The sequence below is a fragment of the Lemur catta genome, chromosome 15 (assembly GCF_020740605.2).
Source record: "Lemur catta isolate mLemCat1 chromosome 15, mLemCat1.pri, whole genome shotgun sequence".
In the NCBI taxonomy this organism is placed as follows: domain Eukaryota; kingdom Metazoa; phylum Chordata; class Mammalia; order Primates; family Lemuridae; genus Lemur; species Lemur catta.
The window spans coordinates 53,664,835-53,679,995 of record NC_059142.1 but is presented as its reverse complement, the minus strand read 5'-3'; the positions used below and the strand labels follow the sequence as shown (position 1 = coordinate 53,679,995).

General features: G+C 58.4%; 1 protein-coding gene across 4 annotated transcripts in view; it reads right to left on the bottom strand.

Moving 5' to 3' along the window:
* SEPTIN9 (septin 9) overlaps nucleotides 1–15,161 on the bottom strand; it is a 156,409-nt gene that overhangs the window by 94,911 nt on the left and 46,337 nt on the right. The window contains exon 1 of one of the 4 annotated variants that reach the window (XM_045569539.1): nucleotides 243–487. The exons of the other annotated variants lie outside the window; for them this stretch is intronic. Within the exon in view, the coding sequence (XP_045425495.1) occupies nucleotides 243–297 (55 nt within the window). The 5' untranslated portion in view covers nucleotides 298–487. Of the gene's footprint in view, nucleotides 1–242; nucleotides 488–15,161 lie in introns of those variants that run through there. 4 annotated transcript variants of the gene reach the window in all.

The following is a 15,161-nucleotide window of genomic DNA, read 5'->3' as shown; positions in this document are numbered from 1 at the left end:
CCGGGCGGCGGTGCGCGGGGCGAGCGAGCGCGGGGTCCCGTGAGGGTGCACGGTCCCCGCAGGTCCCCCGAACGGGGTCCTCCACGTAGGCGACGAGGGCACGGAGCTGGGGGCGCGCTGCGCTCTCGGCGGCCGGGCGCCTCCAGCGGGGGTCCCGCCTCCCCTCCGCGCACCCGCGTCCCGCGCCAGGCCCGCCCGGAGGGTCCCCCCAGCACGCCCGTGGCGGCCGGCCAGGAACCCACCTTCGAAGTCCGAGATGATCCCATCCAGCTGCGCGTTGACCGCGGGGTCGGACATGGTGGCTGGCGGGCAGCGGGTCGCGCGAGGAAGCGCCCCCGGCCGGGCCGGGCCCTGCGCGCTGGCTGGGGCGCCGCGCCCGCGCTCCTGCTGTGCAGAGCTCGCCGCCGGAGCCCCTCGGCCCCCGGCTCGGCTGAATGAATGGGGGAGGAAGGCGGGCACCCGCCCCTCCCCGCGCCCGCCGCCTCCGCCCGCCCGGGCCCCCGCCCCGCCCCCGCCTCCCGGGCGGATCAGGTTCCCGCACCCGGCCGGCCCTCCGGTCTCGCACTGGCTGCTGCGCCCGCCCGTCAAGGCCGGGCCTGGGGCGCTGGGGCCAGAGCGGCCGCCGGGAGTCGTGGGTCCTGGGCACACGACCGCGCGCCCCCCTTCTCGCCGCCTGGCCCGAGCCCAGGGGACGGCGACAGACGCGGCCTAGCCCCTCCTCGCGGACGCCCCGCTGCGGCCAGATGTGGGCGGATGTGGAGGCCGGGCTTCGGGGGCGGGCGCGGAGAGGGGAAAAGATTCCGCCCCTTCCCCTGGCGCAGAGTTCCTTCTGCGGGAGGTTGTATTTGCGCAGCTAAACAAAGTTTGCCTCCGCGCGCTCCGCGCCTGCGAGGGTTAAGCGGCGGCGCGCGCGGCCCGGCTGGCGGGCGGGATCCCGCCTGGGGGCTCAAGAGAGGCGCTGGGAGGACACGCGAGCCACGCGGCCCCGGGCGGGAGGCCACCCCACCCCACCCCACCCACCGAGGGCACCCTCCAGGGCCGCTGCTGCACCCTCTGGGCCGGGCACTATGCAGGCGCTGGCCCAGAGGACAGGCGTGTGCCACCTCCCCTCCTCCACAAGGGCCTTCTGGGAGGAGAAAGTAGACCTAGCAAAGAGGAAACGATTCAGAAGTCTGAAGGAAGGAACTGGGCGATGGGGAAAGGGAGCTGCCGAGGGACTTCTCCCTGGAGGTCAGGGCCCGGACCGAAGGCCCGGCTCTCCCTCGGGCCGGCAGTCTGCACTGCACTGGCCACGCGGGACTAAACGCTACTGCTGACAAGGCGGGCAGGTCCTAGGTGCCGGGGACACTAGATGGGTTAGACACAGACCCTGAGCAGCAACAGGCCCTCGTCCCCAGGAAGGGCCCTCAGGTCTGGCACCTGCAACCAAGGGGGGTGTTTCTCCCACTCACCCTGGTGAGCCGGTACCCACTCCTGCCTACTCTCCACACCACCCCGACCCCCGACGCAGGGCCTCTGCCAGTCTGCGAGAATTCCCAGCAGAGGATGACACCCCCCAGCTGGTGGCAGCTCTGCAGTACGGTCCCCCGAGTGTGTGGCCATGGGAGTAACGGAGAGCTCAGCCTGGGTCTGGGCTCGGTCACTGCCCACTCTAGCCCGCCCGTCCCGGCTCTGAAAGGTCCCACATGTGCAGGGGTGCTGAGACCCAAGGGCCCCCTGGGACCTGTGGAGGTGCTCCCTGGGTGATGGGCGGGGCGGGGTCTCCTTCAGAGAACAGACCAGGTTTGGTGGACTTTTTAGGTAGACGAAATTGAGTCCTTTTCTTTTTAAGAAAAGCGGTCACTCCCTCCCTCATGCTTTGGATATTTTTTAACTATTTTCCACCAAATGAGTTTGTGGACATGGGAACTGCAAAACCACAGACATCTCAGATGCGCGCACACCCTCGTCTGCCTGGGAGCCCAGGTTTCAGAAATGGAGTTGTTACTGCCATTGAGAGCACCTCGTGGCTTCCACACCAGCCCAGGGCATTTCTCGTCTGAAAACCTGGGCCCATCAGATCGTCCACCCCCTGCTGGGCCACCTGTTCACCCTGCGTTAGGGGACTGGGGGGTCCAGTCCCTAAGAAATCCAGCCCAACAGCTCAGCCCCCTGAGAAGACGCCGGGTCTCTGGGACAGCGTCCAACCTGGGACACAGCATGATTCTCCGGTGCGTTTATAAAAAGCACCTGGGGAGAGCAGACACACCCATGCGATTGTTCTCCCCCAGAGCCGGCATGAAGTTCTTCCAGATTAGCTCAGGGTCGGTTTATTGTGCATTATTCGTCTCCATGCACAGTGGAGCCAAACATACTTACGTTTGTGTCCCTGGGGAGCCTGCCAGGGTGCACGCCTCACCAAAATGGGAACCCCAAGGACAATGGCAAGAGGGCAGCCAGAAAGTGCCCACCCGCCCGCTCCGTCCCCAGCCGCCGCCTCCTGCATTTTAACCACTAAGGCCCAGGTACCAGGTCTAGGAACCTGCAGCTAAGGAGGTTCCCAGGCTCCTTCGGGAAACCCAAGCTGGAGTGCAACCACACTCCCAGCCAGGAAGTTCACCCTGGTATCTAACCAACTACTGTAATTGTACATCATTTATTTCCTTTTTTTTTTTTTTTTTTTTCCTGTCTACAGAAGTGATGGGAAACAGCTGGGCACCACCCTTCAAGTCATGATTACCCTTTCCAAAGTCGAGGACAATGCAGCTGCTCCTTGGCCTTCTCCCTTTCTCAGCCAAAGTCATCTTTCCCCAGCCCTTTAATAATCCCCCAGGCTGTCCTTTGATCACCGCTGAGGACGGGATCCAGTCTGGGGCTCCAGGGTATTAATGCCACCGGATTGCTATAGGGTGGTGAGGAGTCTCCAGACCCCTCTCCTGGGGCTGGACGAAGGGTCCTGGCAGAGGCTGGGCAGGTAAGTTGAGCAAGCGGCAGCAGAGAGGAAAATGAGTTTAACTTTGGCAAGAACCAAAGAACCCGTAAGGCCTCCGCCTGCTATAATGTGCACCGTCCCACGGTCACGAGAGGAGGCAGGACCAACTGCGGGCCTGGCCTGCCTCACAGGCGCACCACGAGACCTGCGGTGGGTAGAATGGGAACCCCCAAAAAGATATTCCCACCCAGGACCTCACAATGTGACCTGGTTCAGTAAACGGGTCTCTGCAGATGGAAATAAGGTGAAGGATCTGAAGATCATCCTGGATTAGGGTGGGCCCAAAATCCAGGGATAAGTGTCCTCACAAGGGACAGAAGAGAAGGCACAGAGGCGCAGGGAAAGGCACGTGAGGATGGAGGCAGAGGTCGGAGTGATGCTGCCACAGGCCGGGAATGCCCAGAGCCACGAGGAGCTGGGAGAGGAGCTGGGAGAGGCGGGAAGGATCTTCCCAGGAGCCTTCAGAGGCCGTGCAGCCCTGCTGACACCTTGAGGCAGACTTCCAGCCTCCAGAATTGTGGGCGAACACAGTTCTGCTGTCTGAAGCCACCCAGTTTGTGGCGGTTTGTGACAGTAGCCCCAGGAAAGCCAAGCCACACAGACCTTAAGTTCCCATCTGAATCACTCCTTATGCCAAAGCTTCATACTGTAAAGACATCTAACAAGTCACAAAGCCTGCTGTGGGCAGCTGGCACTGTCCGGAAGGACGGGCAGCGGGACTGGGAGGGGCAGGCCTGAAGAGCAGCCCCCCAGGTCCGGCTGAGTTGGAACAGAGCTTGCAGAGCATGGGAAAGAGGGAAGGAGGAAACCCGCGGGCGGAAACAGCCGCTCGGCACGTGCATCAGTATCCGTGACCCAGTGTTCCCAGGTGCAGCCCTCGGGGGACGCCGAACTGGCAAGGAAGCTACTCAGCAAATGGGGCCTGGGCAACAGAGAAAGGTCAATGAACCTTGGGACAGGATACCCCATTAAGTGACTCGATTTGTCCCCCCCAGACGAAGGCTTCTCCAGGGCAGGGGCCGTACAGTCTCATCTCTGCACAGGCCCGGCACACAGTAGACCTCGGTGAGCTCCAGCACCTCGGCTCTATCCGTGGGTGGGCCCTCCACAGCCCCCATCCTAGCAAACAGTGCCACCAGCCACCCGGTCCCTGAAGTCCAGTATCTAGGCGTCACCCTGGAGTCCTCTCTTCCCCTCACCTGCACCTCCAAGCCACAGTGAGTCTCTCCCTCCAGATACCTGCAGCTCAGTCTGCACGGTCCCCTCCAGTGCTGTGCTGCTGACATTTAACAGTCAGCAGTCAGGAGTTTACAACAACCGCAACAGTGCCCGATTGGTAGCATTGGCCTATTCCCATGGTGTAAATATTCCTGCCTTAGCCAGTTTCAAGTCACCAGTAGGACATTATTGAAGGTGAAGATGGGAGGGGTGGCAGTAGCCACCAGTGTAGAGTTTCTAGCCTGCGGATACCACCTCAAGAAAATAACATCAAGAGCACAATCATTAAATGAGGCAAAAAACCTAGGAAGTGATGAGTTTTGTGTATTTATTATCTCTGTTTTAAATATAATTACTTATAAGAAATCTATATAAGTCTAATATATAATTTAACTTTTATTTTTTCTAATGAAGCAATGCATTTTTATTGTGATAAAATACACATAAAATTTACCATTTTAACCATACTTCAGTTTACAGTTCAGTGACATCCAGTCAACATTCCCATCTTTGTACAACCATCACCACTGTCCATCTCCAAATCATTTTTCAGGTTCCTAAACTGAAACTCTGTCTCCACTAAACAATAACTTCCCCTTCTCTCTTCCCACCAGCTCCTGGAAACCACCATTCCAATTTCCATTTGTATGAATTTGTCTACTCTAGGGACCTTATCTAAATGGACTCATACGATATTTGTCCTTTTGAGAATGGCTTCTTTCACTTAGCATGATGTCGTCAATGTTGTAGCAGGTGTCAGAGTTCCCTTCTTTTTAAAGACTGAAGAATATCCCATTGTATGCACATGCCATGTTTTGTTCGTCCATTCATCCGTCAGTGGATGCTTGGGTTGTTTCCACCCTTGAGCTATGGTGAATAATGCTGCTATAAACATGGATGTGCAGGCCGGGCACCATGGCTCACACCTGTAATCCTAGCTCTCTGAGGCAGGAAGATTGCTAGAGGCCAGGAGTTCAAGACCAACCTGAGCAAGAGTGAGATCCCATCTCTACAAAAAATAGAAAAATTAGCCGGACATGGTGGTGTGAGCCTATATAGCCCCAGCTACTCAGGAGGCTGAGGCAGGAAGATGGCTTGAGCCCAGGAGTTTGAGGTTGCAGTGGGCTGTGATGATGTCACTACACTTTAGCCTGAGTGACAGAGGAGACTCTGTCTCCAAAAGAAAAAAATTTTAATTTAAAACACATGGATGTGCAAATATCTATTTAAATCCTTGCTTTTAATTCTTTGGGGTATATACCCAGAAGTCGAATTGCTATATCATATGATAATTCTATATAATTTAATTTTTTAAAATTACATATAATTTGTTTAATCTTCTATATTTTATTAAAATACACATTTGGTATACAATTAATAAATTATATATAACTTGCATTATGAGAGTTGTACATAATTTAATTTTTAGTAATGGCTGTGTTGAACACCCAGCCCCCAGCGGAACAACCAGCTCGTGCTGCCCTGTCCCCTGGCACGGGTCCTGCAGTGTCTCCTAAGGGCCCGCCTGCTTCCTCTCACTTCCCTCCATTCCACACTCACAGGGAGGTTCTAAAAGTTGATCAGATGATGTTCCTTCCCTCAGCCTTGCTCACACTTAGAATAAAGTGCAAACTCCTTACCAACATCGCCAAGGTCTAAGGCAACCCAGCCGACCCAGCCTCTGCCCTCTTTGGACTCTCTCAGCCCCACCGGCCTCCTTTCTTCAGGCCACTTCCTTCTGCCCCAGGACATTTGCATCGGCTGTCCCCTCTACCTGGACAGCTTCCGCCAAGTCTCCCCCACTGGCTCCTGACCACTCCAGTCTTAAACATCAGAGTGACTCTCCCAGTGTCCCCACGAGACCCCTGGAGACAGTTGCTTCTCACCCCCAGGTGTGCAACAGGGACTCCCCAAACACCTGCTCAATCCTGTGGAATGACCAAGTGCGGTTCCCTTTTTTGCAGGATGGCAGAGTCACATGACTCTTGACAGGGCATCAGCCCAAAGGGGCAGAGGAAGCCATCAGATCCCGCACGGACTCTGCACGCCTGCCAGCCACCAGGTAGACCAGTCCGGGCCTCCACGCATCCAGGTCACACCACAGGACTTCGTGTCCCTCTCCGTCACCTGTGCCGGGTGCAGCACCAGGCTGTGGACCACTGAGTCTCTCTCAGGCCGCCCGTGTTCGACTCCTCCCGTGACCAGTGTGAGGCTACAAAACCCCATCACACCCGCTGCCCGGCCACTTAAACGCAACCATAAGGTTTCGCTTCAAAGGAGCACGTGACTAATCTGTTCCCAAACTTCCCCGTTATCACCCAGCCTGCTTTGTGCAGGAAATTTACAGCAAACCCTGACCCCAGCCGCCTGGGCTCTTATCTCCGAGGCAGGGGACTTTTTAAACAAAGTATTAGTCTTTAAGTTCATGCTTTCCCAAGGAGGCTCCTGGCCTCTGGCCTTTGGAGAGGCAAACGCTCGCACCCCACCCCCGCCCCAAGCCCTCCCCAGCGCTGGGCGAATCAGCCTGGAGTCCCCGCTCCGGACTCTGCCCGCATGGCCAGGGGCGGCAGCACTGCCCAGACCTCCCGCTTCCAGTCTCACTTGCACATTTTACTGCCATGAGACAACCGAGGAGCGAGGGGGGCGGGGGCCACTCACACAGAGCGCAGCACTGGGTGGCAATTGTGACCCTCCAAGATGACCCTCACCAGCAGAACCCTGGCTTGTGTGTCCTGAGCATCGTTTGTTTGTTTGCAAGTCCAGTGAGCTTTTGGTGGTACATTCAGATGCCTGGGATGCCGCCTCCGGCACTGGGGCGCCACAACCCAGGCCTGGTGGGGGAGGAAAATGACTCTTCTCCTTAGGGCTCCTGTTTTCTTCCTGATCGTTCCCTGTCCACCCTCTGACCTACCTTTTCCACTGAACTCTCGTGGGGGGCTCCGGGCAGTGGACTCAAAGGGAAAACTACGTGCGGGGAGTGCTTAGCACATAGCTAGGCCGCGGGCTGGATGTGTGATCTTGCTTCCACCCTATGGTGGGTACTTAATTCTGCCGTATACCTGGTTACAGATGAACACAGGCCCTGAGAATAGGCAAAGCACTCTTTACACCCACAACCCTCCATTCCTACTCCAGGCCCCAGACATGGCTTTGGAATGGGCAATGTCCCCATCTCCCTAGCAACCACCTGGGGCTGGAGGTGCAGGGGTGGGGCGGGAGACCCAGCACCCATGCTCAGCAGCTGACAGAGAAACCCGCCGACCTTCCTGGGGGCTCCATGAAGTCACACAGGGGCCAGGCAGGAGTGGCCAGCCTGCAACCCGCCCAGTCCCAAAGCACCCGGTGACCAAGGTGCACCTCCCGCATCTCTGGCTGTGCCGGCCTGCAGGCTCCTCACCCCCGGGGCTGCAAGGACACTTGACTAGACCCCAGGACGGCCAGGACGGCCAGGCTGTCCCAGGAGCTCTTGGTGTCCTGGCCTCCCTACCATTTTTCTCCAACAGGCACCCTGCCCTGTGGGGTCTGAGGCTGCAGGCAACTTGCCACTGGTGCAGTGTGGGGACACGGGCTGAGTCACCAGCTGCCCTAGTTCCACGTCAGCAGGAACAACTGGCAGCCAAGCAGACAAGAAAGCACTTATATTTAAAGTCACCACACTGACCAAGACGACATCGTCCCCAGAGAGCTCCCCTCCCTGCCTGCCCCCTGTGGACGGCGGCCACGTGCTCTAACAGTGCCCCTGCCCACCCCCCGAGACCCAGCAGGTGGAAGGAAAGAGGACTGAGGTGGCAGTGGCAGCCAGGGAGCCCTCCCTCCCACTTCCGCAGCCATGCAGAAGGGTCTGCAGGCCTCATCCTGCCACCGCCGCCCTGATGGAACCGTCCTTCAATCCCTGCCCCCTCCTGCCCATCCACCCTGCTCTTGAACACCTCCAGCGACAGGGAGCTCAGTACCTATCACTGCCACTCGCTCTATCTTTGGCCAGTTTGGGCTGTTTAGAAGAGAGAGAGAGAGAATTAAAGTCAGCCTGACTGCAGCTTTTGCCCGTGGAAAAGGGTAGCGCTTCAGTCTCTCCCAGACCACACAGGTGGGCAGATGTGGACGTGTGGACTGCTGGCAGCTCTTTCCTGGGGCCTGGACTTTGGGGCATCAGCCCCTCACTTTCGAGGAGCTCAAGACCATCAGTGTCCCCAGGGGAGACTGGCCCCCAGAGAGGGCCGGGGACATGGTCTCTGCATCCCCCGCAAAGACGGGAACCTGCGAGGAAGAGACCGAGCTTGCTCTGGGCCCTGCAGAGGACTGGCTTCCATCAAACGGTGGCTGTGAAGAGAAGTTTCTGGAAGCAGCCTGGGCACGGAAAGCTGCAGGCTGTTCCCAGAAGCACGACGCAGAGGTGTGAGTCTCCAGGGCACACCTGGCTCTGCTCCCCACCCCAGCCAGCACCCCAGGACCTCCGGGTGCTCCAGAACTTTCTTCAGAGGGAAAACCCAGGGTCCGAGGGAGGGGGGAACACCTGGGTGACTCTGCCCATCTCTGCAGGCTTCAGTGACCTCTGTGGGGAAGCCACAGGAGTTCAGGGGTAGAATTGTGAGCTGGCAGCTCCCCAACCCTGTCCCCCTCCCTTAGCTTCCGCTGACCACCCCGGGCTGTGTGCCGACACCTCCATGGGAGGGCGGAGAAGCACAAAAAGGAACCGCTCAAGTCCTCCGGCCCACTCAGAAGAGGCTCCTGGGACCCACATTAACAGCCACGATGTGTGTGGGGCCCCCCGTGGGCTGCCCCGTTCCCAGCCCTTCACGAGTTGAGAGGAGGTTCTGTGTCACCAAACACACCCTGTGCCTCACAGCGACCCCAGGGGAGAGGGTGGCAGCCGTGCCACTCTCTGTACCTGAGACGCTGCCTCGCGTTCTTGGCCGACGCCTTGGGAACAGAATGCTCTGCGTGGGAGGCAGGCAGGAAGAGCAGGCGCTGGCTGGGCCCCCTCCAGACAATCTGGTATTGCTTTCCCTGGATAATGAAATCTTCCCCACCCCGAGTGTTGCTGGAACCCAGCCGGCAGCCGGATCAACCTAAATGAGCCATTTGTCCCCCCAGTGGAGTGACCTCTGGGCACTTAATAGGTTTGCTGTGAACACACCCGCCTTGTGCTCCGCCGTTCCCTCCCCCAGCATGAGTCACTGGCCTGGGTGACTTGCCCCAGCCGAGGGCCCTTGCCCGCGGTCTGCCAGCGCTGGCCAGGCTCCGCCAGGGGAGGGACAAGCACAAACAGCAGAGGCCCAGGGGCCGCCTGCTGTCCCTGTAGCATCTGCATCTGGGGGCTCCTGAAGCAAAGGGGGGCCCCCAGGGCTGCTCCGTGGTGCTGGGGACCTGCCCATCTGGGACAGACCGTCTTAAGGGAGACTGCTGCAGGCAGGGAGGCAGAAGGGTGACCTGGGAGGAAATGGGCCAGGGAGAACGTGAACAAGACAGGCCAAGGCCTGAGAGCCAGTCGCCACCTTCCTGCCTCTGGGTGGTGGGTCCCGGACGACGCCAGGTCAGAGACAGGCCGGGGAGAGGAAGGCAGCTTGTTTGTTGGTTTTTAATTAATCATAAACACCCAGTGTCTTTCTCTTGCTTAGCTCCGGGCTCTGGGGAGGGAGCACGCAGCAGCTCCCCGCTGGGCCCCTCCCCGGGTCTGGGTGCTCCTAACCGAGACTCCAGGCCGTTGGTGGCATGATGACCTTTCTAAAATGTACATGTGACCTGCTCACAGCCCTCAGAGGCTTCGTATCAACTGCTGAGCACAGAGTGAGAGCCCAGCAAGGCCAGGGACGCCTACTCACCACTGGTCTCCTGCAGGCCACTTCTGCCTCCTCTCCGCACGCCTGTCCCTGCCCTCGGGTCACGCCCAGCTGCTCCCACTTCCCCACACACCAGGTGCCCGACCTCTGTGCCTGCCTTGTCCCGCCCCCTCTGCCTGGCAGGCCCGTCCCGCACTGCGGGCCTGGCTCAATCTCAGTCCTTCAGGTCCCAGCTCAGATGCCGCTTCTTCTAGGAAGCCTTCCTGGGATGCCCATGGAGGGGTTCTCCTCTGGGCCCTCCCTCTGTTTTCCTGGTCCTTGGGGCAGCCCCTAACTCAGGGCTGACTGCCCGTGTGGCGTCCGTGAGAGTCTCCACAGGCGTGTGAGGAATGTGTTGAATGGAAAGCCCTTTAGAAGGACGAAGGGGCCCAGCGAGCACATGCGGCATCGCCTGCCGTGACCGAGAATGCACAGGTGCGTGCCCTCTGCACCCTCTTGGGAGGTGGGAGCCAGGCAGCAGGGACTGGGAGGCAGGTGTCGTGGAGCAGAGACTCAACAACATGGGGACAAGCAATCGTGTTCTCCTGCTGCAGGGAACCCGGACGGCAGATCCAGCCCGAGGAGGAAGGAAGCGCTAGCAACGCCACTCCCCTGCCCCAGCCGTCCTGCCAGCCAGACAGCCAGCATCCCAGCACAGCTGTTTTCCAGCAGGGAGACATTTCTCACCTTCAGGAACAGGGTGGGGACATTCCCAGACGGGGCCACATCTATACTGGTCACAGGAAGTCACCCGAAGTCTGGGTCTCTGTGGCTCGTCCCATCCATGCTGGGCCTGCCGTCTGAGCACACATCTGGAGTGGCACAGCCCCAGCGGTGGGGCGAGGCAGGGACCCTGCCTGTGAGCTGCAGGACCCCACAGTCTGGAGCACAGACCTGCACACAAATCAAGGGAAGCCTCCGATACGGGGGCATCATTTCTGAGGCGGTAAATGTGGACATTAGAGGCCAGTGAGTCACCAGATGTCAGCACATCTGGACAGGCCCCTGGCCCACCCCAAACGCCAGGGTGGAGGAAACAGACAGCCTACATGGAGCATACGGTCTGATCCAGCAGGTGTACAAGGCCCCGCCGCTGGGAAGACTCACCGCTTGATTATGCATAATCTAGAACGTTTAGGAAAAAATCCAGCTTTGTCCAACTGGGGACCTAAACTCAGAACATACGTCCCCTTCCTGCAGAACCGCGTCACCTCCCCAATGCCCACTCTCACCCCACTTGCCAGCCAAGCTTCAGTTACCCAGAACACAAGAGGACGGCACCTGCTAATCCTACAGGTCTCCCCAACCTGCCCGTCTATTGCAACACCCCAGCTCTGAGCAGGAGGAACAGACGTTCAGAATGGTCACCCCGGGGCAAAGCAAGATCTTCAAAAGGAAGACAAGCTCCGTTCAAGAGGCAGCACCTATTCAAACAGAAATTGGTATGCAAATCTTTCAGGAAGACTTTCATCAAGAAAGGGTGAAAGACAAGCATGGCTGAAACAGTGGCCACCTGTAAATTTTTAAGGACCGGCTCTGGTGGAGGGAGGGGAAGACCTGATTCGTAAGGAGTTCCAATTCCCACGGTGTGAAGACTCCCACTGTGGCCTGACATCCCCTGAACACACAGTTGGGAAGAGAGAGGCGCACGCCACCGTCTGAAACGCTCAGGGCTAACTCCAGCCTGCTCTTCCCTGGGAAGGGGCAGATGTCTAGAATGCCCTTGCTGTGGGCAACGGCTATGGCAATAGGGTCCCACTGGCAGGCCAACACAATCCATTGCCCACCGGTGTGACACGGGGCAGGTATCCAAGGCTGCCTCTGTGCTCAGGGAGAAAGGCAGCCATGCAGCCATTGCGATTGACTGGCAACGTCCGCCCCAGCCCCGGGATGGAAGATGGCAGCACGTTAGCCAAGCACTTGCCATTCCTGATCTGAAGACATTTTTCTTGCCCCTTAAGCACAATGCAAATGTCACCTCCGTGGTGAGCTCTTCCACGCTCTCTGTCTCCCTGCGTAACCCCTGCTGCAGGCCTCTCCACAGCTCTGTGCATACGGGGGCAGCTATTGGTGGGTGCAGCACGGACCCAAGGTGCCCGCCAGGATCTGATCACCCTCTTTTCTATGGTAACAGAAGCTTTAGTTGTGCACGTGGCTGCCCAGCTGAAGAACACATTCTCAGCCTCCGCTGCTGCGAGGAGGGGCCGTGCAACTAGGCTCTGGCCAGTGGGAGGAGAGTGAAGGTGTTTGACTTTCAGGTCATGCCCTTAGAAAGAAAGGCGCGTGCTCGCCTCTTCCCCTCTCCTTTCTTTCCTTCCCCCAGCTGGAACGCAGACATGCTGGCCGGAGCCAGGGCAAGCATCTTAGCTCATGAGACGGAAGATGCCCCAAAGAACAAACTGGGTCCCTGCTGCCCTAGGCCACCGTGACTGTTTACACTTGGACTTGGACATGGGAGACAAATGAACTGCTCTCTTGCTCAAGCCTCTGTTGTTTTAGCCTTTGTTACGCAGCCAGACAATGCCCATCATCCCACCAGGCTGACAGGGCAGGGGTCTCATCTTCATACACGGAGCCCCTAGCAGAGTCTGGCACAGTAAATGCAAAAATGAACAGTCTAATTCAACCAAGGTTTATTTTAGTGTTTGAAGCTGAAAAATAATGGTCTGAGCTCACTAGAGGCCAAACACGTACATAAGGCAAGTGAACAATTAAACACGTGCCCCGAGGAGGCTGGGACTGCTCAGCGAGGTTGCATGTGGAGACAGATCTCGGGAGGGGACCAACACAGCCCGCCGAGTGCTGGGCAGAGCGGGAAGGAAACTGCCCCAGGACGGCGGCAGGTGCTAAGGCCCGGGCTCTGCGTCAGACTCCTGGGTGCAGACCCCGTGTGGCCATTTGCTGGGCAGTGGGACCACCTGGCTGAGGTCCCATCGACTATCCTGGGCATTGGGAACATCACCACCCAGACGGAAGGGACTGGCAATAACATGGATGGCAGCTGGGTAAGTGGCAGCCCTCGTTATCCATAACATACAGCCTAACCCCCACCTTTTGCAGGTATGAACCCTGGACCGAGTGAGGCAAAATGGTCTGCTGAGGGTCGCACGGCTGCTAGTGACAGAGCCAGGACCAGAACTCAGGGTCCCAACTCCTCCTGCCACACTCCTGCTCCATGAGAAGTCCGGGGTGAATGCAGGGAGCAGGGAGCTGGTGAGAAATTTTAAAAACAAGACTGAAATATCTGATGACTCCAGAAGTAATAAGAAGTGACCACAGATTACTTTAAAATACATCGAAAAATAAAAATAAGATGGAGTCGTGGACGGGGGGACAGGGGGGTGGAGAGAGGAGATGAAGGGAGAACAGTGCAGTGTCAATGGCAGAGTCCAGCTGATAGAGCCACGAGAGTTTCCTGTAAATGCTTTCAACGTGGCAGTATGTTTGACATTTTCACAACAGAATGTACAGAGGAGAAAAGTAATAGGGAGCCATGGTGGCTGTTGGAGCAGGGGTGGACCTCAAAAGAGATATGTCAGAATTACAGCTCTGCCAGTGTGGATGCATCTTCTTTTTCTTCTTCTCAAGACCATAAGGACACGTATTCAGCACATGTGTCTTAAAGATTCAAAGGCCGCCTGCTTCCCCATCCTGCCCCTCCTCTCCCCACCTGGGCCTGGAAGATTCCACAGCTGGTGTGAGCCAGCTCCCTATCCTTCTGGGCTCAGTGCTCGGCACAAGACAGATGCTGAGTGACTGTCAGCACCCCCAGCAGCTCAGCCCGGCCCCCCAGCCGGTGCTTCTGCACGTCTGGCCAACAGCTTCTGTAGCTCTGCCCTTGTGACCTCACCGATGGCTTGAGTCATAAACAGCTCACTAGCGAACGTCTCAATAGCTTCCTCTACCACAGTGCCTTCCCCTCTGCACCAACATTCTGTCCTGACTGCCACTAAGTGGCCCCTGAGCCCCACCCCCGGGGCTGTGACTCCTGAGGCTGCCGGCGCCCACTGGGCAGGGTGCCCACCCTTTCTGAGCCTGAGTCCCTGAGAGAACCAGCAGGGAGGGGACAATGGAGAGGGGCACCTGGGGCACCAGGCTGCAGTGCTCACCCGCAGGAGAGCAGGGAGGAGGAGGGGGAGGACGGGGAGGAACAAGAACAAGCAGAAACACAGGAGGAGGAGGAGCAGCCCCTCCCCTGAGGGTGGATGTGTCCAGTGCCCTGCTGAGGACACATGGAAGGTCCGTCACCTCATCTTGTTCTCACAGACACCCTCAGAGACAGCTAAGTCCCGGCCCCCATTTCTCCACGAGAGAGCAGAGGTGCAGAGCAGAGAGCTGCCCGGCGTCCCCAGGCAGCAAGTGGGACTCAAATCAGACAACAGCTATGTAACCCCACGGCTGTCCTCAGCCACCACGACAAATGACAAAGCTTCCACAGCAGCAGCAGCCGTGCCTGGAGTCCCCACAGGCCTCCAAAGGCAGGGAGATGGGACCTCGGCCACGCCAGACGCCGCGTGCTGCTCAGGGGCGCGGTTTGGGGCAGCGTGGGCAGCGAGGGTGGGCAGGTCTGCAGGCGGGAGGAGCAAAGGTGCCGACAGGCAGCACTGCCTCCCCAGACGCGCCTTCCCCAGTCTGGGCTTGCTCACCCAAGACAGCAGGCCTGGCCTCCCGGCATTGACGGCCTGGTCTAGGGACACCCCCTCCAGCCCGGAGGGACCGGCGCTGCCTTATTACAAGTGTCAGATGCCGGTTTTCTTCTGAGGATGGAAACTCAGAACCTCAGAAGAGCGGGGAGCGCTTCTAACCCTCCGCAGCGCTTTGCTCAGGTCTGACTTGAGTCCTTCAACATGGGAGGCCTTTCGATGCGGCAGGCACCGCCGTGGGCTGAGGGTCTCCGCCCACCGGGAAGGAGGAACACCAGATGCACACTCGGCCCACGAGCCTCATTCGGGGCCTTGGCACAGCCATGTGACACCAGGGAACAGCCACAGCAGCAGGGCACGCGGCAAGTGTTGGCCAGTGTTCCAGAGCGGAATCTTGGCGGCCCCCACGGCTGGCGGGGGTGGGGTGGGGGTGGGTGGAGTGTTTGCGCAGACCCTACACGCACAGCCCTTCGCACACATGTGGCTGACAATCACCCACACGTCCTTGCC